The sequence below is a fragment of the Oenanthe melanoleuca genome, chromosome 4A, assembly GCF_029582105.1.
Source record: "Oenanthe melanoleuca isolate GR-GAL-2019-014 chromosome 4A, OMel1.0, whole genome shotgun sequence".
NCBI lineage: Eukaryota > Metazoa > Chordata > Aves > Passeriformes > Muscicapidae > Oenanthe > Oenanthe melanoleuca.
Window position 1 is genome coordinate 8,474,357 of NC_079338.1, and position 22,623 is coordinate 8,496,979.

General features: G+C 40.7%; 2 protein-coding genes across 8 annotated transcripts; one reads left to right on the plus strand and one right to left on the minus strand.

Moving 5' to 3' along the window:
- Window positions 1-653: 653 nt before the first annotated feature.
- ATG4A (autophagy related 4A cysteine peptidase) lies at window positions 654-18,137 on the minus strand. Of its 2 annotated transcripts, XM_056491634.1 has the most exons (14): window positions 18,049-18,137; window positions 12,918-13,012; window positions 10,797-10,907; window positions 9,552-9,623; window positions 9,105-9,203; window positions 7,819-7,920; window positions 7,215-7,287; window positions 6,226-6,305; window positions 5,066-5,253; window positions 4,885-4,963; window positions 3,836-3,981; window positions 3,202-3,258; window positions 2,240-2,351; window positions 654-1,924 (listed from the first exon to the last, which is right to left on the minus strand). In XM_056491634.1, the coding sequence occupies exons 5-14, from the start codon at window positions 9,163-9,165 to the stop codon at window positions 1,860-1,862; spliced, it is 963 nt and encodes a 320-aa protein (XP_056347609.1). In that variant the 5' UTR covers window positions 9,166-9,203; window positions 9,552-9,623; window positions 10,797-10,907; window positions 12,918-13,012; window positions 18,049-18,137; the 3' UTR covers window positions 654-1,859. The 2 variants fall into 2 exon arrangements, with proteins under 2 accessions (XP_056347609.1, XP_056347608.1); XM_056491633.1 differs by lacking the exons at window positions 12,918-13,012; window positions 18,049-18,137 and adding an exon at window positions 12,434-12,595.
- On the plus strand, window positions 12,639-21,733 carry PSMD10 (proteasome 26S subunit, non-ATPase 10). Of its 6 annotated transcripts, none has more exons than XR_008840529.1 (6): window positions 12,682-12,830; window positions 12,934-13,032; window positions 13,981-14,127; window positions 14,235-14,401; window positions 18,125-18,463; window positions 19,599-21,733. XR_008840529.1 is itself a non-coding variant. In XM_056491638.1 (6 exons), exons 1-5 carry the CDS (start codon window positions 12,717-12,719, stop codon window positions 18,210-18,212), a joined length of 615 nt encoding a protein of 204 aa, XP_056347613.1. In that variant the 5' UTR covers window positions 12,682-12,716; the 3' UTR covers window positions 18,213-18,245; window positions 19,599-21,733. The 6 variants fall into 6 exon arrangements, 5 of the variants coding, with proteins under 5 accessions (XP_056347611.1, XP_056347613.1, XP_056347614.1 ...); XM_056491638.1 differs by having other exon boundaries at window positions 18,125-18,245; XM_056491639.1 differs by having other exon boundaries at window positions 18,125-18,245; window positions 21,175-21,733.
- The last annotated feature ends 890 nt before the right edge of the window (window positions 21,734-22,623 follow it).

Here is a 22,623-nt window from a genome sequence, read left to right on the forward strand (position 1 = left end):
TGCAAACGCAATTAGTTTATCCCCCAGGATCAGAGCTTTATGCATTTTTAAGTACCACTGTCTTTAGAGAGCTGCTTCTCTTGAAGAAACTGGCTCCACTGCTGTCCCTGTCCAAGCTTCCATCGTTCCACCAGCCACTCCCTGCCAAGTGCACGGAGCAGAAATTCCAGTCACCAGTTGTTTTGCCATCAGCTCCATTTCCATCCGTTTACCCCCACCCAGAATCCTTCAAAAGCTCTGCAATACTTAGGCTCCTCTCTGAAGAGGCTAAGGGTGGCTTGGGGAATAAGCATGTGGTATTCCACTGAGGGTCTTTTAATTTTTTTTTAGCAGGTACTGCTCAAGACTGAGCATTTCAGAGCAAGGGATCATTTTAATTTTTTGTCTGTGGAGAGGAGAGGGCTGCAGCTAATGTCATAAGCACAGTAACTCCATGATTTAATGAAAAAGAAATGCTTTAGTTTTTTTTAAACAAACCCGAACAGCTAATCCATGGAGAGGGCAAGAAAATGACATTTTTCCTACATGTATAGTTTCCAAACCATGGCTAATGAACATTGAAGGCAAATAAGATGAACTGTGCCCAGATAATGACTATTTTCTTGGAGATCATGCTGGCCCTAACCCAGAAGTGCAAGTGAGAGGAGACAGGATTTAGGATTTCTCTATGTTGTCATTTATTACTGAAGCTGAAAGTGTGCGTCCATTCATGTATTGTGACAAAATGATCAGAACGGGGACTGTCTGATAGTAAAAAGGAACTGTAGAACGAATTAGAAGATCTTTGCCTTTATTCTGAGCTGGTTTTTGTATAGCTGCTATAGCAATACTCTTTCTAAGAACAAAACTGCACCAGCTCTTCTGATAAACCTAGAGAATTAAGGCACTTTTACCAAAACAGATTTCAAAAGGCAACAAGTCAAAACTCAACAATTAAGTAATTTGCATATGCCTATATATTAAGTTTTAAGATAACCTGGGTTATATTTATTTCACACAACAAATTAACAAAATATAGCAGCATACAACCTATGAAAAGCTTAAGAAATTTATTAGATGCACAGATAAAGTGCAGTAACAGAGATACTTGCGTAAATCTTTTTTAAAATAAATAAGGTACAGTTAAACCACCTTTGACTTACTTTAACTCCAAAAGAAAAGTCAGCCTAAGTTTTAATGATTGAACTTTAAGGTCAAGGTGAAATATATCATAGCTATAACAGTGGTTGTGATCTGTATCAACTATTTGAGGCTCCTGTTCCTCTTGAGGTCTCCCAGAAACAGGAAGGCTATTGCAAAATGGATATGTTAGACATAGTTCCTTTCACAGAAACATTTTTGTCATAAAATGTGGTTGCTCAAATACATGTTAAAATATTTAACAAGGAAAACATTTTCTCCTGATCCAGTTGATCTTTTAAACAAGACAATGCATTTTGTCTATGATGCAGCCCATGGGAAGGAACAGAAATAAATATCCTCCTTAACTGAAGACTGTTTTACTTTAAGAACTAAACTATTGCATTATATGACAGCAAGAAATACCCATTTTGTGTTATTCCTTTCTCCAAACATACAGCCCACTGACGGACTTACTTTTGCCTTAATCTCAGAGGTCCATTTGTCTTCAAGAAAGACACACATTAAAAAGAAGTTCCTTTTCAGGGTCTTATAATAAAATCTTTCACTGCCTTTCCATCTGGGGAAGCTCTTTGACAGAAGGAACTGTCCCTGCTGGACTTTTGTGCTCTGTTATCCATGATTTCAGGCACTTTTGGGCTAACATGGCTGTGTAATTTAAGTCAATGCAATAATATTAGCAATATTTTCAATACTCAGAAGGGTGACCACAGTTTCCTTCATACACTGAGGATTTCAAATTCTTCTTCCAATTCAAATAGCTTGTCAGTAGATTCAATGAGTTCTGAAAAATAAATTAAATTATTTAGAATGTAAAGACATGCCTGATTTTGTTTACTAAAAAAAAACCTCAAGCCCTCCCCCACTTTGGAAATGCTGCCTTTTAAATATTTTTGAAGATGCAAAAAAATATTGTGCTAACACTTGTAAATTGGACACGGCCTGTTTGTATAACTGATACTGATATAAGAGTAAGGCACTTAATCATGCAGTGATTGCTTGATCCTCAGAAAAGCCCAGTTATTCCACCTGTGATGGTTCTCCTATTGGCTGAGGAGCCCCACTCTGCTGCCCAGCAACACTTTCAGTGGTACCACACCTGCTCCTGTGGTTGTCACTTCTGGCTTGGTGGGAGGTATGAAAGGAGGCCAGTGTGGTGGGTGCTTTTGGACCAGCTCAAACATCCGTAGGCTCTGTTGCTTTAGAATTTCCTGAGAACAGAATACAAACCAAAAAACTGCCTGCATAACTAAAAACATTTTAAATATTGTATATCTATCAAAGAACAAAGACTGTAAATTCCTGTTATTTCAGGTACCTGTCATCATGAATCACTGCTTCACACATCTCTAGTATTGTCCTACTTGAAAACACAGCTGGAAGATGGATCTCTTAAACTCTCCTACAAGTTATCACTGCATTACAATGAGCTTTGATGCCCATACATTTGTAATTTTGTTTACATGGAGCAAATAGATACCAAGAACATATCTGCCTTTTAAAAGCAAATTACTTGCTTGGACCTCTCGTGTTTAAGTTTTCTGTTGATCAATGGGAACAAAAGACAGATCTATCTACTAAAAAAACTCCAACAGATTTTGGAAGATAGGCTTTGATCAGAAGAAACTAATTATTATGAAGCGAAATTTCACTGCTATCAGATAAGCTACATCATATCCTCTACTTCAGTTATTTACAAACTACTTTCTGTAGCTTTTTTGTAAATAAATGCTTTTGGTTGGTGGTACCTCATATTCACATTCCTTTTGCTTAATATTCCAACTGCTTGCTGTGTTTCTCAATAAATGATTTAGGTATGAGCCATAAATGCTGTACTGCAAACAGAGCACAAACTCAGGAAGGAGGTGTATGTACTTGTTCTCTCAGGGCTCAGGGCTACGAAATGCTGAACTAGCTCCTTCAGCAGTGTCAGCTCTCCCTAATCATTAGTGGGGATCATTTCACTGGGGATCATTTGATTTGCAGGCAGGGAACTTCCATTAACCAAAAAAGAACAGTATCCATGGTTTCATACAGAGCAAAGAAAGACAGTAGTAATACCTTTTGTACAAGACTACACCAGTTATCAAAATCACATTCTTCTTTGCAAAAGAAGCCCTAAGGAAAGAATACACATAGTAATATTAAATACAACATGTCGATGAGCAAAGATATTGTGATATCTATGTATGGGTTACATCTCAAGTGGCAATCAATTACCCATAACAGAACCAAAGGATACTGACATGAGATCCGACTGAATCTCTTCAACTACTACAGTATTCTTGTGACCTATACTGGATGACTTCTACAAGTAATTCCACTTGAAGATTTGTAGATTAAATAAAAAAAGCTCAGGTAAGTATCTTCTTGAGAGCAACCAATGCACAGATGATAGTGATGGAATAAAATAAGGAAACCTGATTCAGTTCCTTGCTTTAACTTTCAAAGTACTTCTTGGAAAAGGTCTATGTTGCCCAGGAAACTTAACTGGCTCTCTGGGATACAAACAGTTGGTCCCCTGCTTGAGCTAAGATTAATGTATCCTATGCAGTTAATATGTACTATGTGTTGAATTTTAGATTGCAGAAAAGTGATCATGACTGTGATCAAGGAAACATTTTTCTGCCCTTACCAATACACAGAGGTAATGCTTTGAATAAAGTACACACATTTATTATTTTCTAACACCTACTAAAGCTACTGATGGGTCCAAATTCATGATCTTCATTCTGTGTGGGGCTTGCTGGCAGTGGAAGCTCTGGTCATCAACTGTGCCATTTTCTTCTGAATCTACAAAACTCTGAGTGGTGTGAGGGTCCAAGTAGATCAGCTCATTGCCTGGAGAGATAAAATCTATATGGTGATAACAAGCAAGAGACAGTAATAAACACTTACTCCATCCAGACTTGTAAAACAAACTGGATTATCAGCACAGTATCTCAACCCTCTAGCTAGGGAGTCTTTAAGAGAACTGGAAAGCCAGGCACAACAGCATTCCATAGGATATTTAGCATAATTTTCCACTGTTACCTTTTAGGGTAGATTTTTTGATGTTTTTTCTAGCTTTGTCACATAATTTCCTTTATCTACACAAAGTCCAGTACATTTTTAAAAACTTTCAACTGCAGTAATCCCTAACATTCCTCAGATCAAAGATACGGGATGACCACAAATGCAATCTGTAATCCCATCAGGCATTCACCCAGAAATTGAACAAATAAGTCTGACTAAAACAGCTCAGGTTTTACAAAAGAAAGAACAAAATATCCAAGAAGTTACAGATCAAACCAGGGTGAAATATGAAAGACTGAATCGAGGATCAACTATTGCATTAATTAATAAAGGAAGACATGGAAGAAGGTGAAAGACATCCTGCTTTGAGAAAAAACTGAAAAATACAAGACAATAATTCAAGAAAGCCAGGAAGCAAAAGAATAAAACAAGACACTCCTCACTAGAAAGTATTAATGATTAGAAAAAAATTCAGTATTTAAGCAGCAGTGACATCTGACACCTGCTAAATGCTATCAAGTCTCTTGTTCTTGCTTAAATCATTCCATATTTTTATGTCAAGCTTTGCTGCTCCTTTTCTGTTCCTATCATCTCATACTCCTCCTGAAGTGTCTGAGGAATGTTTCTTTTTCTCCATTCTCATGCTTAAAATGCTTACTACTGCTCCTTCCCAAAGAAAATCCTCTTTCAGTCATATGGATATTTGGAGTAAGTTTCTTTCTTCCTTACCTAAAAATCCTATAAAATAATAGGCATTATTGGGTTTCCCTCCTAATGCTCCCAAAGACTGTGGCATCTTAAAGCATTCCTAGGAGTCCAAAGAGAGAAAAATTAAATTGATTTGTTTACTGATAAAACAGATACCTGAACTTTTTCACATACACAAACAAGTCACTGAAGAATCCCTTACTTTAAACGCATCAATATACACTGGATTGATGTGATTAATCCCTAGCCGGAGAGGGATGATGAGCAAGAGGGGCTTCCAGCCTGGGCACAATCCTGCTGTGTTCTTGTTTTGGCCAAGAGCACTTCTGTGCAAGTGTGCACTGCTGTGGGCAACGCCGCTGCTCTGGGCAGGGGACCAGCACATCTTCTCTGGGGGAATGAAAAGAGAGATCAGTGAATGAACAGAGGAACACAGAGCAGATCTTCCTCTCAATCATGAATTAAATTACTTTTCCAGACACCTTTACAGAGCTCCTGTTTTAAGACAAAAGGAGCAGGGCATGGAAATCCTGACTGCAGAAGTAATTCTGGCAGTCAGAGTATGTGCTGGCACATTAGTGAGCATGAGAAAAAAGAGGGGATGAATGTTTAAGACTGAAGTTACATTTACTACTTGAAGTATTAACAGTCATGCTTTGCCTGGGAGATGATTCAGCAGAGAAGAAGCATCAGAAATTCTTCAGGGAACTCTTCACTTCCAGTGATGTAGATATAAAATATGCAGGAGTAGGGACTAAAGTAGAACCAGGCTGTGGCTAAATACCACTTGTAAACTCACCGTTCTTACAACTGAAAATGGAGCACATTTCTGAAGGATCTGCCCCTCATTTCCCTTTTGCCCGACAAAAGCAAATTTCTGGCAAACTCTATTATTACTAGCAATTCTCGGTATTTTTACATTTGCAACTTCATTCCATTGCTGGAGTGGGAGTTAAGGTAGCACAGACCAAACTCCACCGTCTCATCCACACGGTATATAAGTTGGTCATCAAAAACGCCTCTATTGTTCTGTGCTAACTTTATTTTTGGAAACTCCAAACCCAAGTATCCATTTCCTTTACTCCTTTTCTTACCCTGGGAACAAATAGGGATGGTCCCAAGATTTTGCTCATACTTATGACACATTCAAGAGAGTGAAGTCAATTCAAAAACTGTCACCAAGGAAAGAATCATCAAATCATTGAAGACAGAGAAGACCTTCAACATCATCAAATCCAACCACTACCCTAATGACCCCAGAAGTAGTTTGTCCAAACAATTAAATTTGCTTTGAGCTTGAGCTACTCTTTAATAACTCCTGAAATATTAAAGCAGTCCTGCAAAAACTCCGGTTTCACTTACTGATGTCTTCGATGACCACTGTATTGTCCATAGAAACATAAACTGCTAATGAATTCCATTCATCAAATAAAGCAAGCTTCCTAGAAAACATAAAGGCAGTAATTAATAAAAGCTTAATAGGACCATGAGGGTAGCTTTTAATTCAGGACAGTTAAATGGTTCTTGAGTAAAAAAAGTAATTTATTTGGAAAAAAAATTGGGTTTTTCTAAGTCTCCATGTAATAGAAAGATAACTTTTAATGTTTAACATATTTAGAAAAAAATAACAGTGAGTGGTTCCAGGAGAAGCACACACACTATACCATGTGAAAACTGTTTTGTTCTTTTGCCAAATTCAGGGATAGTAACAGCTCAACCACATAATTAAGTCTATTACTTTTTATTGCAATTTATGGATTCTTCTGTGGGATCCTGACTGTGGTGCCTGACATTATGTAGAGAAGAAAAAAAATTATTATGCCAGTTTTTCACATTACTTTGTGCTTAAGAAGTTCCGCTAAACTAAGATGAACTATTTCAGGTTGTTAAAAGCCAGAGCAGCTCAAGAGTTTGGCACCCAAAAGCCAGGACGGTGGCATAATGGCACACAGGTTTCTGTCCACTTTGTGTGATGTCCAGAACTCTTGAGGAAGCGATCTCTTAGGCTGCACAGGTGGTGTTGGTTGCTTAAAATAAGCCTGAAAAACTGGTATGTGAGTCATGAAGAATTTGTCGGGAAAGGAGCTGGAGGCCAGGATATCCTTCATCTCCTTTCTCTCTCCAGAACGTATTTGTCCCAGGGCTGCAGCAAATGGCACCCAGGACCTGCAGTCCAGCCTCCACATGAAATCTGGCATGTTCACCTATCCCTCAGCAAAGTCAGTTCTAGTGTGGCTTCCGGACTAGGAGGAACTTCCGTGTTTTCTCCAGCAGCCTGAGGCACCACTGCACAGTCTCTGAACTCAGTAGCTCCAGGAGCACATTCCGAGGGAACCACTGACACGACTTACTTCAGTACTTGAGCAACTGTATTTGGTCCAAACCATTCTCCAATGGACTTCCCCTCTCCAACACCCATCTGTGCTGTTTTTGTAAGGGAAAACACACACAGGAAAAGAGCAGAGAGAGGCTGGTCACAGTCTATGTCAAATAGCATGGCCTACTAATACCTTGACAAACATTCTAGAGCAAGTGCAAGCCATATTTAGCAACAATTATTTTCTCAATCTATACTCTTTTCAAAACTTAATGACTGCTAGTTCCCTTGCAAAATTTTCGTTAACTGTATTGACAATTACAAATAGGTCCTTACTTAAAAATTACAGCAGTAAGTTTTATGACTGTCTATTTTAATACTATCAACTCTGTTACCCAAAACTTGTATGCTTTATCAAGAGCTAGATTCTAGAATATAGATTTGTTTAGATCTTAGTGAATAATATTCCTGAATTATTAAGCTTTGTACCCACTTGCATACATTTTTATTTATATATAAATATATACAATGTCTTCATAACTACCTTTTAAAAATATTTAATTAACTTATTTCAAATGAGAAAGTTTCAACACTGCAGGAATTTCAGTAGACAAAAGGAAGTTGATGTGTGTTCTTACCCATTTGGTGGATGGAATAACAGCAATCTTTTCTATCCAGAAAGCACCGTAAGATTCTATGATATTCTTCTGGTTGCTTTTTGTGTTTTTCCCATTGCCAATCTTAAGGAAAAAAGTTATACCAATTAAAAAATAATGTTTTCATTGTACTGAACAAATTTCTAGACAGCAGAAAGCCATACAATGAGATCTTAAGAGACACTGCATCTCTAATATTATTTAGATAAATATCATTTTATTTAGAGATCCTAGAAGTCACACCCTGTCATTTATTATCACACAATACTGTGTGAAAACTGGGAAACTAAAATAATAATGCCAACTGCAAGTATATCCTGAGTGATCACTGCTGAGAATTGATAGCTATTGTTCTGTGTAACCTTCCAAGACTATTTAAAAGTATCTGTTCTGTTTGGACTTTATTAGATTTGCAAGCATTTGGAGGATAGTAAGACTCATAAAGCAAAGTCCAAACACAATGCTGGCCCTCTCCCACAGCAAAATCCAAATCATGGCTTTGCCATGTAAGCTTCTGCCTCTAACATAAGATAGTTACCTCACATTTACTAATAGAGAAGTACATACACAGGGCTTATACTATTTAGGCCCATACTGAAAATTCAAGGTCTAGTTTTTCTGAGGTAATAAATATGTTTGTTAGCCTCTCCTTCAGTTAAATTTTTGCACTACCACTCTGTGGATTCAGTTATTGAAGTGGATAAATCCTTCTGTGGATTCAGTTATTAAAGTGGTAAATCCACAAATCATGCTGCCATACAAACCGTGACAAAAGAGCATTAGGATCACAGACCCAGCCACAGCAAGGTAATTGACAGAAGAGTGACACACAGAGCAGACCTACAACACTCACCTGTGACCCTGGGATATGGGGTGTTAGTACAGGATTAAGAGCAGGCACCAGTGGGGTCTGCTGTGGGGTTTGGACTCGAGCTGATGGGTGAGTGGTTTGTGAAGTACTTTGTGTGGTGTCTATTACTCAGTCACAATGGTGGCAAGTTTTCCCTTGGCTTCAACTTGGGTATGCCTCAAAAAGATTTATAAAAGAACAGTGGGATTCCCTATTTGTCTGTCCCTCCTCTGTTTTTGTTTCTCTGCTTAAGGGTGACATGATTTTGCCTCATCAGATAAGAACAGTTCATTAACAACTTTATCAGGGCATCACAGAAAGTTTCATTAACAAAATTAGGTTTTATGTTTTTATGCAAAATGACAACAAAAATTAAACCTCGAAATAACGCAAAAGTTGCCTCAACAACAGTACTCACCTCTTCCTAAATGTCTGCATATCAGTGCCTGGGCCAGCATCATCTGCCCACATCTCAGCATGCATCCCCAGCCTGCATCAGATGAGGGACCAGTGCCTCCTGGGAACAGAGTTGCTCACAGTCAGCATGGGCTCTACACAGAGCTCAGCTTCTGAAAGAACCTCACAGTCAAACCTCTAACAACTGTCATACAGGTTAAAGGCACTGAACCAGCTCATTTTTCTCCACAGTGCTGGTGTCACTCCACAGCTTGCCCCACAAACATGAAGACCTGATTATATACAGGTACAAGCAAACACTGATTTTAATAGTTTTAATCTTTTGTTTGCATACACAGTTAAATTGTGATCAAAACATTCTAGTACTGTAAAAATAACTTTTCAGTCCCCAAGATCATCGCTAATCCTGATAATCCATAACGAGGCAGCTGGAATGCTGCATACTCACCAATAGGCGAAAACTTTCTTCTATATGTAAACCAGAGACGAGCACTTATATCCAACAATAACTTAGATTTGTCTGGAATGATTTTAAGAGGAAATAAATTATTAAAACAGACTTAAAACTGAAAAACTCAAATTATCCCTGCACAGTCAATATATGGAGTGCATGGAAGCCTCCTGTTAGCTTTTACATATAAGACGCTTAACACTTAAAAATATTTTTAGCAGCTTAAACCCAGAGATCTTTTGCAGACTGCTAATTAAAGTTAACTTATTAAGGATTAAATAATTATTAGCCAATGAAGTTTTACAAGGTGTTTGCACCTATGCTCAGCCTGAATAAAACAACTATGGAGAACTATGTCCTCAGGAAAGAACTGGTAAAGCAGGTTAAGATGTTCTACATGCAAATCAACATGGAATTCCACTTTACCTCCAAACCCAGTGGAAAGTAATTTTAAGAAAAGGTTAATAATGTTAAATTGAATTAAACCTCTCTTTTGTTTGTTTGTTTAAACACACACACTTACAGAATTCTCCAAAGGCTCTGAAGAATGCTTAAGAATCCTATTTGCTGCATTTTTCCTTAGCTGTGGCTCAGACTGGCTGGTTGTTCCAAAGAATTCTTCAGCTGCTCAAGGCTGCATGCAGCACCCTTGGCTGTCCTGAACATCATGCCTGAATTAGTGGCCACTGCTTTTGATATGTACCACAGGAGGATGCCCCTGTCTTCTCCCCAGGAAGTAAAACTCATGTCTGAAATCTTATTTTTATATAAACACTTTACTCTGCTCCAACTTCCAGGTCATGTATTTATTTTCACTAAAATGCAGTATGTGCCATAGATTAACTTATTATTGTTATTTGAAATATCATTTTAGTTGCAAGTAACAGGCTGCAGACAGCACCCCTCATAGGATAATTACTTTAGTAATGCTGAACATTTCCCAGAAGTTATTTATGTATTTATTTCTGAGGCCCTGATGTTGTGAAGTTACCAGGCTCACATCTGACAGCCTTTGCTATGAGTGTGATCGTATTTCATTAATTACAACTGGAAACACATTGGCCTTGGCTCTGATTTCTGTACAGGAGGAATTCCACTGCTCATACTTGGTGTCTCATTGATGAAAAAGAACAAACTTCCCTCACAAGACACTTAGGGAACACAAGGAAATCAGGAGCTGTTGCTGCACGTGAATCTATTAATATTCTACAGGTGTTACAGACAATTTAATTCTAAAGATACCTGTGTTCAGGTGGTGTTGCCTTCCTAAAATCCACACTGGCTCATCAGTTTCTGGAAACTCTTCTAAGTAGTCTGACAAAATAGTGATCTGGTTTTCATACCTAGATAAAACTGAACAGGAATACACAAAATTCAAACTCCATTTTATCCCCTCGCTCTTTTACACACAACTTGGGGCTCTCAAACTGAACTAGTTGTAGTAAGTGTTTGCAGCTTTAGGGGTTCTGAGCAATGCTGCCAGCTGTTTTCAATTTTCTCCCTTAAAAGCTGTTCTGACACTGAAACAGCCAATGCTTTGGTTTTTACTTAGATCCTCAGTGAGTGCTGAGAGAACACCAGGAATAACACCTTGATTATAAGCAGTCTCACTGAAGCCAGTGACAGAAGTTTGGGATCACTGCAATGAGGATGAGACTTGATTCAAGATAATGAGGAAAGCAAAAAAAAATTAGGCACCACAGCTTGATCTGAAATATAGAAAAAAAACAAATCAGAGTGATTGCGGCCTCATGCTTAATGGGAAGCATGTGAAAAGTGTTAGCAAGACTGGGCTTTACTTTCCCAATTGGAGATTTGAAACACTTTAAAAAAAATAAGTATATTAATGTTATTATTCAATACTACATCGATTTGTGAAAAATAGTGAAAAGTAACAAATTACAATTAACACCAAAAGAAGTCAGTCCCACCATTTTCTAGATCATTAAAATGGTGCTTTTTCAGAAGAGTGAAACAACCCTTCAAGTGTAAAAATTAATGAAAATAATTTATTTTAGATAACAATCTTAAGGAATATACTGCTAAAAACCAGAAGTTAAAAATTATAGCAAACAATTTATCCTACTTTTCAAGTAAGTGCACATATATCCAGTACAAAGAACAAATAATGGGCAGGTAAATATATATATATGTATATGTAAAGAGATTCCACTTTAAAATATATACATTTCAAAATATATACAATCAAAAAGGACCTGCACCATCCTCTGGCTGGAGCACCGGGGACAGCACAGCCGAGCCCCGACATTCACCGCCCTCGCAGGCAGTGGTTAAACACTACGACAGCCTCCTTTAGGGCTGTCAGCTCAGCAAAACAACTTCAAGCACCGTGCTCTGCATTCTCCGTCAAAAAAGCCGTCGCTCACTGCACTTCGAGAGCAAATTCCCTATTTTTGACTCCAAAGCCTTAAGGCATTCGAGAACCCGGAAATCTAACCGGAGGCACCTGTGCCCCCTTCGTCTCTCGCCCCCGCTGCCGTAGGACACCTCGGACCACATGAGAACATAGCGCCAGGGCTTCTTTTTCTTTCCTGGGGTCTTCTTCCCCGTGCCGGCGCACGCCCCACAGCGCTCCCCGTCGAGCTGCGGCACCTCCCAGAGTGGGGCTAGCAGATCCGGCTCAGGCCGCTCCGCGCCCCGGCCGAGCCCTCTCGAGCCCGGCTCTCACCCGAGGCCCCCGGCCCCGGCCCCAGGAGAGGCCGTGGGACCCCAAGTGCCAGGCGACCCCTCAGGGCAGACCGCACGGCACCACCACCCCCGCCCCTCAGCCCGCAGGCGTCTCCCGCCGCCGACGGCTCCACTGGAGCCCGGGCCTGGCCCCTCAGCGCCGCCCCGCCAGCCGTGCCCGCGCCCCTCACCGGCCTCCATCCTCCCGCTGTCACCATCCTCCTCCCCTTCGCCCCGACACGGAGGCACAACACGGCCGCGCCGCAGGGCGCCCTGGGAGCTGCAGTCCCACCGCCCGCCGGAAGCGCACCGCCCCCGCGCCCGCGGGACTACACAAGCCAGCAGCCCCCGCGGCCCTAGAGAGAGGCGGAGCAGGAGAGTAGGTGTGATTGGGTGGACTGGGCCCCGGCGCCCTCCTGATTGGAGGCTCGCGAGCTTGACCCCGCCTGGTGGGCGGGGTGGCGCGGGGGCAGCATGGAGGGCGCGGTGTCGAACGTGGCCGTGTGTAATCTGGCGTTCGCGGGGCGCCTCGAGGAGCTGCGGGCGCTGCTGCTCCGCGACAGGGCTCAGGCCACGCGGGCAGACCAGGTCAGCCGGCTGCGGTCCCGGGCGGCCTGGGGGCGGCTCCCCGCGGTACGGCTCCTGCCAGCCGTTCCCCGTCCTTGCCCCGCTCACCGCTTTTCTCTCGCAGGATCACCGCACCGCGCTACACTGGGCCTGCTCGGCGGGACACACGGACGTCGCAGACCTCCTCCTCGGGCTTGGCGTGCCTGTGAACGATAAGGACGATGTGAGTGCTGCGGCCCTACCCTGGTGCGGCTGAGGGAGCCGTGGGCCGCTGTGCGGGGCGGTCCGGGTGCGCAGGTGCTGTCATGATTTCAGCCGTAAAGGGGCTCTGAGAGCGGCCGGGGCCGGCTCCCTTCTGCCCTCTTCCCCCTTCTCCCGTCGGCTGGTGAGCTCGGCGCGGTATCTGACCCTTGCAAAGTCCAGGCTGCTCTGTATGCGCTGGGAAGACAGGGTGAAGTATTTCACAGTTCGTATGGAAATAGGCTTGAAGAGGCGATTTGAGACCTGCTTATTGTTCCGGAATTTTAGGAGAGCTGTTCTTACGAAGGAAGTTGCAAAACCAGGAGTGTTTGGGTGGCTCTTGGGGCTTTCACATTACCTTTATCTCTCGGTGTGATGTCTCAAATGTGTTGTGCCAAATCATGTGGCACCCTGAAGATTTCTAATGGGGAAGACATTAATGAAGCAGGTGCAGGTTCAGTGATTTCAGAGTTGGAAAGGAGATGGCCTGCTCCTGTTCTGGAGGAAGAGTTGAAATTTGCATCCATTCCAAAGCATCTTAAATGTCATCCATAAATAAGGAAATGTCTCATCAGTTTAGAGAATAGGATATAGAAAAATTTGCGGAAACTTTTAAACACCCTTTTCTGCTACTGCTGTTCTTAAAAAGGCACTAGTGTAAATTCTGCAGGGACAAAGTCTTCTGCAAAGATACCATGCATAACTGCATAGTGATTTATCTCATTTAACTGGCAGCTTTTTCCACGTACTGAATGCAGGCATGTAAGAAGACATGAGCCTTGCATATAGTGAAAATCAATAATGTTTAGCTTTACACTGGTGAGAATATGTGCAGTGTGAGTAGTTCAGGTTTGTCTGGGTTATGCATTATCATGTTTTTCTGCCTGAAACTCATGATTTGAATAATGTGGATTTCTTCTTGCCTCTGTAGGCTGGTTGGACTCCCTTGCACATTGCTGCTTCAGCAGGCCGTGACGAAATTGTGAAAGCCCTCATTGCTAAGGGTGCTCATGTAAATGCTGTCAATCAGAATGGCTGCACGCCCCTGCATTATGCAGCCTCCAAAAATAAGCAGGAGGTATGTTTACCTAAGCTACTGGAGCTGGTAGTGTTTTTGGAAGAAGGACTTAGGTATACTAAGTCCACATCCTCCTCCCCTGCTCCTTTCTCTTTAAACATACTCAGATTGCAATCATGCTTTTGGAGAACGGAGCAGATCCGGATGCAACAGATCATTTTGAATCCACCCCGTTACACAGAGCAGCAGCCAAAGGAAACCTAAAAATGGTACAGATCCTTGTGCAGCACAATGCAACTGTGGATATACGGGACTCTGAAGGGAATACTCCTCTGTAAGTAATTTTCTTAATTTTTATTTTGCTTAATATAACGTATTGTGAAATGAAACTCCATTACTTCAATGTCTTTTTCTAATTTTTCAGTGCCTCAAAATACTCTCTTATTTCACATCCCTGTGCCATTAAAAAGTATTTCAGAAAGTCATACTTAGTATTTTGCCTTATTGGTCTGTACATGCATACTTTAATTTGTGTTACTGCAGCTACTTAGAGTGTAGAACATGCTTTGTATTAATCTAGAATATGGTTGCTGCTACAGGGTAGAAAGTGCGCTAATGACATCAGAGTCAAAGGAAACTGGTCTTGCAGGCTGGTCTACTCCATCCTGCCAAGTAAGAACTCATTTCAGAAGCTTTTCTTCACCTCTAAAAAAATAAGTTACAATTCAAGTACAATCAGCCCAGTGTTTTTTGTTACCTTAGAGATCAATTTGAATCTGTAAGGGTTACAGATACTTTGAAGTTGGTGTCAAAACCACAGTGGGATCCAGATTTTGCTAGGAATAAGATCAAGCAGCATGTTTTAGCTGTAGATAAACCCCAGTATGGTCCTTGAATGCACACAGTTCTTCCTAGGACACTGTGCCAAATGGAAAAAAGCGTTTGCAGTAACTCATTATTTTTTAGCATTGGAGAATTTATTTCTCACCTTACATTTAATAAAGATTGCCATTTTCCATTCTTACCATGGATTATGTTCTGTTTAGCTTTGCTGACTGCAGAGCCAAATCCTAACCGAAAGAACTGTCTTAACATTTCAAGGAGAAGCAGTGGGAGGAATGTTCTTGCGTTGCTTAATGACAGCAGAGTGACTGGACAGCAAGCTTTGGAATCTGTCTAGGTAGTTGGCTGCTTGTGGATTTGTTGTTCTCAGATGTATCTCCCCCAGCATTCACACTGTCATTTTGGCATGGTGTAATTATTGCTTTTTAAAAGCTTAGACAGTTTAACAGTGGCTGTGGGTTTCTTGTTCTCACTGCAGTCATTTAGCCTGCGATGAAGAGAGAGTGGAGGAGGCAAAGCTGCTGGTGTCTCATGGTGCAAGTATTCACATTGAGAATAAAGAAGAGCTGACCCCACTGAAAGTGGCAAAGGGTGGCCTGGGAGCCATCCTTAAAAAAATGGTGGAAGGCTAGAGGGGGGCTTCCTTTGAGTCTCTCTCCTGTTACACTTCTACTTAAGACTGCAAACTTCATATTTTGACAGTTCGACTAGGATGTCATGTATGGTATCAGCATGGTAACTAAATGTTTTTATTGAAGCTGTCCTTCAAGTGCAGTGCCAAAACAATTCTTTGTAATTCTTGTTAATTAAATAGCTCATTGATTTTAAAGTATTTTTCAGTATCTTGCAGCTTTCTTTCAGTTTACAGTGTGATGTGTATAAATATGGTATTCCTTCTACTTCAGATCCCAGTTTAGAATTCTTTCTTTAAAGCAAAGGACCAAAAATGTTTTAACCATTTAAAGCAAATTTTTGATTTCTTCTAGAGTCTTTGTTTTTTGTCTTAGCCTTTGTGATTTGTGTGTGGGGTTTTGTGAGTACTGGTTGTCCTCCACATGATTCTAAGCTACACTATATTTCTTTGTCAATGCAGTTTGCTGAGTTACTTAGATAATTGTATCAGTTTTGCTGCTCCTGGTGTATTAAGTGAAACCTGAGTGTTTAAAGCTTTTCTGTTGTTACTGTTGTTATCCTGTTTTTCTGAGTCTTTAAATACATGTATTTCATGAAGTGCACTCGACTGCTTGCAGAATGCAGGCAGTTTCATGGTTACCTCTGCAAATACACTGTTTTATAATGGATGGATCTGGATACTCCTCTGGGATGTACTTTGACTTTAATATTTTTTCTTCTTGCTTCTTCTGTAGGTTTCTCTTTCTGTTCTCTTTGACTCCCATATGCAGCACTGACACTTGCAGTTTACTGTCTTATTTTATAACAGAGCCTAGTTTAACCTTTATTTACTCATAGCAAATCCTGATAGTAAGTTATTACAAGGCAGAGCTAGCAAGGCAGTGACTGAAAAGTGACCTCCTGTCCTGATGTTGACAAGATCATTTTTGACACCAGTGGATAGATTTCCCCTTGAACAAAGAACGAAATTTGTAATAGACAGGTAGAAGAATTATAAAAGAAAAGCCTTATAATATCAGGCCTTGCTCTGCTAAATTAATTTCAATTTCTTCTGATTTCAGTTCTTCTAAAGCGCAGCTAAGTGGTTTGTAAGTTCCCATATGAAAACAGTCTTGGGAATGAGAGTTTGTAAACACAACAAGCTATTCCTGGGTGAAAAACAACTGTACCTGGGTAAATAATGGATTTGTCCCATGAAAATCAGTGAAGAAATATGTGAACAATTCAAAAATAGAGAGATTTGATGGACAAGTAAAATACCTTTTACTAACCAATAGAGTGATTGGCAAGAAAGCTATTAACCAATTAAAGTTGCACACGAGGTCTGTAAAACCTGTATAAGATGAGTTGTGTGAATAAAGAATTGGCTTTTCTTGCATGAAGAAAATGGAGTCTTGGCTGAATTATTACATCTGGTGATCCCGATGTGATAGTGGAAGACTGTGAGCTTGCCTGCCTTGAAAAGGACATGAGCCAAGCCTAGGTGGGACTTGAAAACGGAATACACAAAGTCGTGAACAAACAGCCTGCACCAAAATGAAATTCAAGCAGAAAATATATAGAGTAGTGAAAGGATACAGCTATAGCCAGCTGGAGGACTGCATGAAACAAGTTAAGACAAGAACCAGCCAGCAGAGTGGGACCCAAGTGGTGAGTGCATAGGGCCATGGAAGGCACTGAACACATAGAAGCAGACACAGCTCACGGGAAGGCACCTACTGGAGAAGCAGGTGGACATGAACTGGTAAACACAATGCGATCTTGAATCGTGGAGGGAGCTCGGTCAAGCGAGCTGTGGGGAATGGCTGAGAGCCGGAAAATATATTGCATCTGAGGACACGCGGGGCACTGTCTGAAGAACTGGGGAACATGTGACCAAACGAGCCACGGAGACACGATCTTGAATTGTGGCAATACAGCCAAGTGAGCTGATGAGACAGTGGCCAAAAAGAGTTGAGAAAAATGTGCGATAGAAGACCTGAGGCATGGAACGCACACGCGTGAATGGACGCATGTGTGAGGAAGTGCTGCCACAGAGCGGTCCAGACTGGGAGCTGGAAAGGGTAAAAAATGGGGAATCTGAGATCATGAGTTCCAGCTGACGAAAAATCAATAATATATGTATGGGCACTTAGATTGAGCAAACAGGGGATAAAACAGGATAAAAAGAAATTGCAAAATTTATTGCTATGGTGTAGAAAACGTAAGAGTAGATGTACAAAATGCCTTTTCTATCAAAAGGTGGGACAAATTAGGGCAGTTTTTGTGGGTAGTAGACAGAGGGGAGGACATGGTAGCCACCTAAATCGCTAGCTAAATGGTATCAAATTAGAAATTAATAGAAAAAATTACAGTCCAGCGAACGGACTGCAGCTGCTGCTACGGCTGCCCACCCTCTCCCCCCCCCTTCCCCCCCCCGCTGACTCCAGAGATCCTTCACTCAGTACCCGCCGTGTCTGTGGGTCTGTTTCTGTTCCCTTTGCCTACAAACGATGGAAAGATTACCTTTTAAGTCCGTTTTTCATGTTGAAATGACCGTTAAAAAATGTAGTAGTCGCTTCTGAAACTGCTTTTAATCCAGCCAGGTGAGGACACATGGAAAAAACGAAGAAGCCCGAAACCGGAAGTCAATTGTGTGCACCTGCAAAAATAACTCGGGCGCAATTTAGTAGTCCCCCGGACAGCGCGGGGCAACCGTCTGGGTAGGTCTTGTCCTCTAGAACCCTCCGAACCCCCGGCTGCCCGCTGCCCCAGCTCTGCACAGAGCGTGCGGGCTCTGGAGCTGGTAGGAACCAGATAGCGTTTTGTGCAATACACCTCATTTCTGGAGTTAAAAATCTCCAGTCGCATTCTCTCCTAATCTCGGTGCGCGGGCTTTTCAACAGACCCTCTTCCAGGACGAGCCCCTCCGGGGCGGGAGGTGAGAGCCGCGGGTGCTTTGTGCCTTTATAGCCTTTTCTGCATTTGTTTTTCGGTGGTTTTTTTCCCCTACTATATGTACAGTTTTAGAGTTTGCTTTTTAATGCCTTTTCTCCTCTTTTTCTACCGCTTGCACTTGGGGGTGTAGCGGCCCCGGGAGGGCTGTCGCCGCCTCGGTTCGCGGCCACGACAGGTCCGCACGGCTTCCACTGCCACCGCTGCCTGGTCGTTTCTAATTTAAGAATCTAACCCCAACAAATATAGATACAATGCAGCAAAAGTTTACTTTCCATTCCCCACGGCGGTGCACAGCCGCACTGCCCTCACGGCTCGGGACTGCGCAGCGGTAGCACCGCCCCCCCTCCCGCTTCCCTCTGCCGTGCACAGCGGCACCGCCTCCCGCCTTCGGGCAGCCTCACTCCCCCGCCGCTGCAGCGGGGGCACAGGTTCCCTCTTTACTGCAGCCAAGAGGCAGCTGTCTCTTGAAAACCCTTGTTCACCAAAAAAAAAAAAAAAAAAAAAAAAAGGTAAAAGGACTGATTTTTATAGTTTTGCTCGAGGAATTAAAAACTATCTGTACGCACTATGGCACAGTTGTAACGGTATTGCCTTTTACTACAATAATTAGAAAATTGTATACCAAACAATATTTACAGGAATTAATTTTAAGCTCTTCTTTTTACCCAAATCTGCATTACATAAAATTACAATTGTTATACCTCTTGTTCTAAACTCTTCGGTAGTTTCATCTAAGTTTCATCTAAACATAATGGTTCGAATTTTCAGTGCCTTTTATATTAGTAGCATTAGAATAAGTTATGTCTATAACTTATAAAAGATGTTAATTTTATTTCTGTTAAGGTTTAATATTGTGATGCTCACTTACATTATACTTACTAAGTTAAGATTAACTAAGGCTAAGTTCTGTTAAGTTAATCTTGTTAGATTTCATTTCTGTTAAGTTTCAGTGCCACTAAGTTTAGATAATGTTCTGTTCCAGTTTTATTTAGATCATGTTGTGTTCAGTATTAATAATGATTAACTTTGAGTTCTCTTCAGTGTGCTTTTGTTCTACTGAAGTGATAATTAAGCTACATTCTCTTATGACTAAAAATCCTTTTATCTTACGATAAAAGGATAGGTTGGCTAGTCAGGAGACAATCCTGAGAAAGAGGGAGCTGAAGATACTGAAGGAACGCTTCAAAAGAACTGGAAGGCTGTCTAAATGGGAGAGAGACTTGCTGCTGTGAGGAATCTACTGTGACGTCAGTTTGGATCTGCAGTCAGACCCTTCAGTGTGTGCTTGCAGTCTGTGTTGAGCTAGGTGAAAACCTGCAGTCAGAGGCAGCAAGGAAATACTTGCAGTCATATTCCAGCAGGAAAAATCCAGCAGTCAGACTCTGCAAAGGACACCTACAGTGGGTGTTTGCTGCAGTCAAAGTCAGTGATTAGTTGGAGTCAGGATGGCTGAGTTATGATGAAGAATAAGCTGGGGCTTTTTCACATCTTTAAATAAGAGTCATGTCTTGATTAATTTCTTTCTCAAATGCAAGGTCTGCTGCAACAATATTGATTGCAGGTGTGAATTTACTGATTTTATAATAGAGATAATTCATAAGATATTAACGCTGTACTTACAGCTGACTTTTTCATGTCTTTTAACATCTCTTTGTGTAATTATATATGAGATGTATCATTTTCAGGATCTTTCCTTTTTTGTTCTCTAGTTGCATATTCATCTCCTTTATCCAGGCTACCTCTCTGTTGTCTCATTATTTTCAGTATTTCAGAATTCCAGGGCAAGAAAACCTCCTCTAAACTGTTGATCTTGAGGTTCATGAGAGAGAGGACAGAGCACAGATGCAATCCCAGTCATTTCTTACAGAAGCAGTCCAGCAGTTTGCTGCCTTTTAGGCATCTCACTCGTAAGGAAAACTTCAGGGGGAACCAGCTATTGGATGGGCTTGATTAGTCTTTCACCCCAAGACCTTTACTCATAACTTCTATTCTTAAGACTCTTGTTTTTTAAATATGTCAGGGAATTCTCTTCCAATTAGGGCCTGGGCTCTGGCCATGCCCCCCTATACCCGGAAGGGAAATTGCCAACAAACCCAGGTGTTTTCTGCATCAAAACAATACTCTCATCACTTTGACTTGGCAATATATATGTATGTAAATATATATATATACACACACAAATATAGAAATGGCGGCAATGTGTGTGAGTATATGTGACAGCTGGACCTATTTTTAAAGTGAACCTGGGAATTATTGTCTGGAAGTAATTATCCAGGCCCTCACTGAATCGAAGTTTATCAGCTGTTTGCAGACTCTGAGATGATGGCACAGTGTTTCAGAGATTGTTAATTACCTAATTCCACATGTGTTATTAATTATGTCTATTATCTGAAATGTTCATGATTGCTATATCTGAATTATTCCTAATTGCTCTAAGTTTCTGGTTTCATTACATATATTGTTTTGTTTTGTTGTTCCCTTCATGTTCATGATGAGACTCGCACATGCTGTTTTTTTAAAAAATGAAAGGAAGGGGGAATTAGCCCCTAAAGAATGTCTGAATAATGCAGTATTTCTACAAAAAAAAATTTTTTTAAAAATTTTTACCTAAGGATCCTCAATTGAGTATACAATGGCACAGCCTAATTGATTCATTAATTTAAGGAGAAAATATGCATGTATTTTTATCATCAGCAGGTTCAAAGTAGTAATCTATTCATTGACCAGACATCAATTGCCTCTGAAGACATGAGCCAGTGAAAAGTGAAATAATCTAATCATCATGCAGCCTTCCTGGCCAGAGCAGGAACAGAAGTAGAACTGCCAAGACATAGCCGTGTCTGGAAACTTACAGAGGCAATTTGCCAACAAAAGCCTTATGTCATCATCATGAAACAGTGTTCCTACTAACCTTCTTCAGTTATTCCCTGTTCCAGTATCCAAGAGGATATTCATTGATGTCAAAGATCAACATTTACAGCTAATGGACTTTCTCCTACTTCTCAACTAATTGGACTTTCAAACAACAGTCATTTATTTCCTTAGGAGATATTGGACATTTACATAATAGGATTTAATAAGTTTTATTGATTGTAATTGATCTTTTATGTATCTTATTCCATATCTCATAGATAACTGATAATATCCTCACAAGAGTGAGCTGTTGTAACATCAGAATATATGAGCCTTTTTTAAATTAATAAAAAGGGGGAGATGTCATAGATGGTAGAAGAATTATAAAAGAAAGGCCTCATGAAATCAGGCCTTGCTCTTGTCCATATTAATGGTCCCTCTTCCCTATGGGAGGATAAATGGTCCATGCTGCAATGACTGTTGGAACATCTAAAGTATATTCTGAAAAATGTTTCTGTATCCTGAATAGCTCTTCAGGGTTTTAGAGCTACACACCATGCATCAATACCTAATTTGACTTGTGCTTTGCCAAGAGTATCAGTGGGAAGCTAGGACTGCTGCCCCATTCTTTTAAAAATATTTTAGATAAACTAATGAGAACAAACATCTGCCAGAAGTCTTATAGAAAACACCATGCTATGGTAAGATACTCCAGATACATGCTATTTTCCTTACCTCCTTATTCCCAGCAGCCTGTTTTGCTTCTTATTTTGCCTTTTTACTAACATCTGTTAATTCACTGGTGGTTAAAAGTATGAGAGGAATCATTAATCAAGAATGTAGTCAACTGTTCCTTTAATTTATAAAAATACTTCAACATAACTCGAACAATTTCTACATTTTCAACAATTATAAAACCTGTGGTGTTCTAGGAAGACTGTATTATCTATGGAAGTTACTGACAAATTCACCAGCATAAGCTCCTATGTTACTATAGCAAGTTACATAAGGAATAGCATCATATAAATGCGTGGAAGTGAGATGAAGAAAAGATGAAAAGAAATATGACTACATAATAGAGTCCCCTATTCAATCACAATAGTGCTGTTGCAAAGATGTGGAAGTTGGAAAGGTGTAGCAGTAAGAACAATGTGACAAGAACATGTACACATGCAAGAAATGTCTTTAGAAGAGCTAATACAGGTATAGTGATGATATGTTTTCCTGTGAAGACATGTTTTCCTGTGAAGGGCAAGAGTAAAAGAATGCTTAGGAATGTCAGATAAATTA

Bases quoted from the DNA above. Each gene is read 5' to 3' on its own strand.
- ATG4A (XM_056491633.1), bottom strand. The intron at 6,306-7,214 runs GTAAGTCGTGTC...TATGTTTTCTAG, and splicing joins ACAGTTGCTCAAGTACTGAA to GAAGCTTGCTTTATTTGATG. The intron at 2,352-3,201 runs GTATTACTACTG...TTCTGTTCTCAG, and splicing joins GGTGTAGTCTTGTACAAAAG to GAAATTCTAAAGCAACAGAG.
- PSMD10 (XM_056491636.1), top strand. From the start codon at position 12,717: ATGGAGGGCGCGGTGTCGAACGTGGCCGTGTGTAATCTGGCGTTCGCG. The intron at 12,831-12,933 runs GTCAGCCGGCTG...TTTCTCTCGCAG, and splicing joins AGGCCACGCGGGCAGACCAG to GATCACCGCACCGCGCTACA. The intron at 14,128-14,234 runs GTATGTTTACCT...AAACATACTCAG, and splicing joins CCTCCAAAAATAAGCAGGAG to ATTGCAATCATGCTTTTGGA.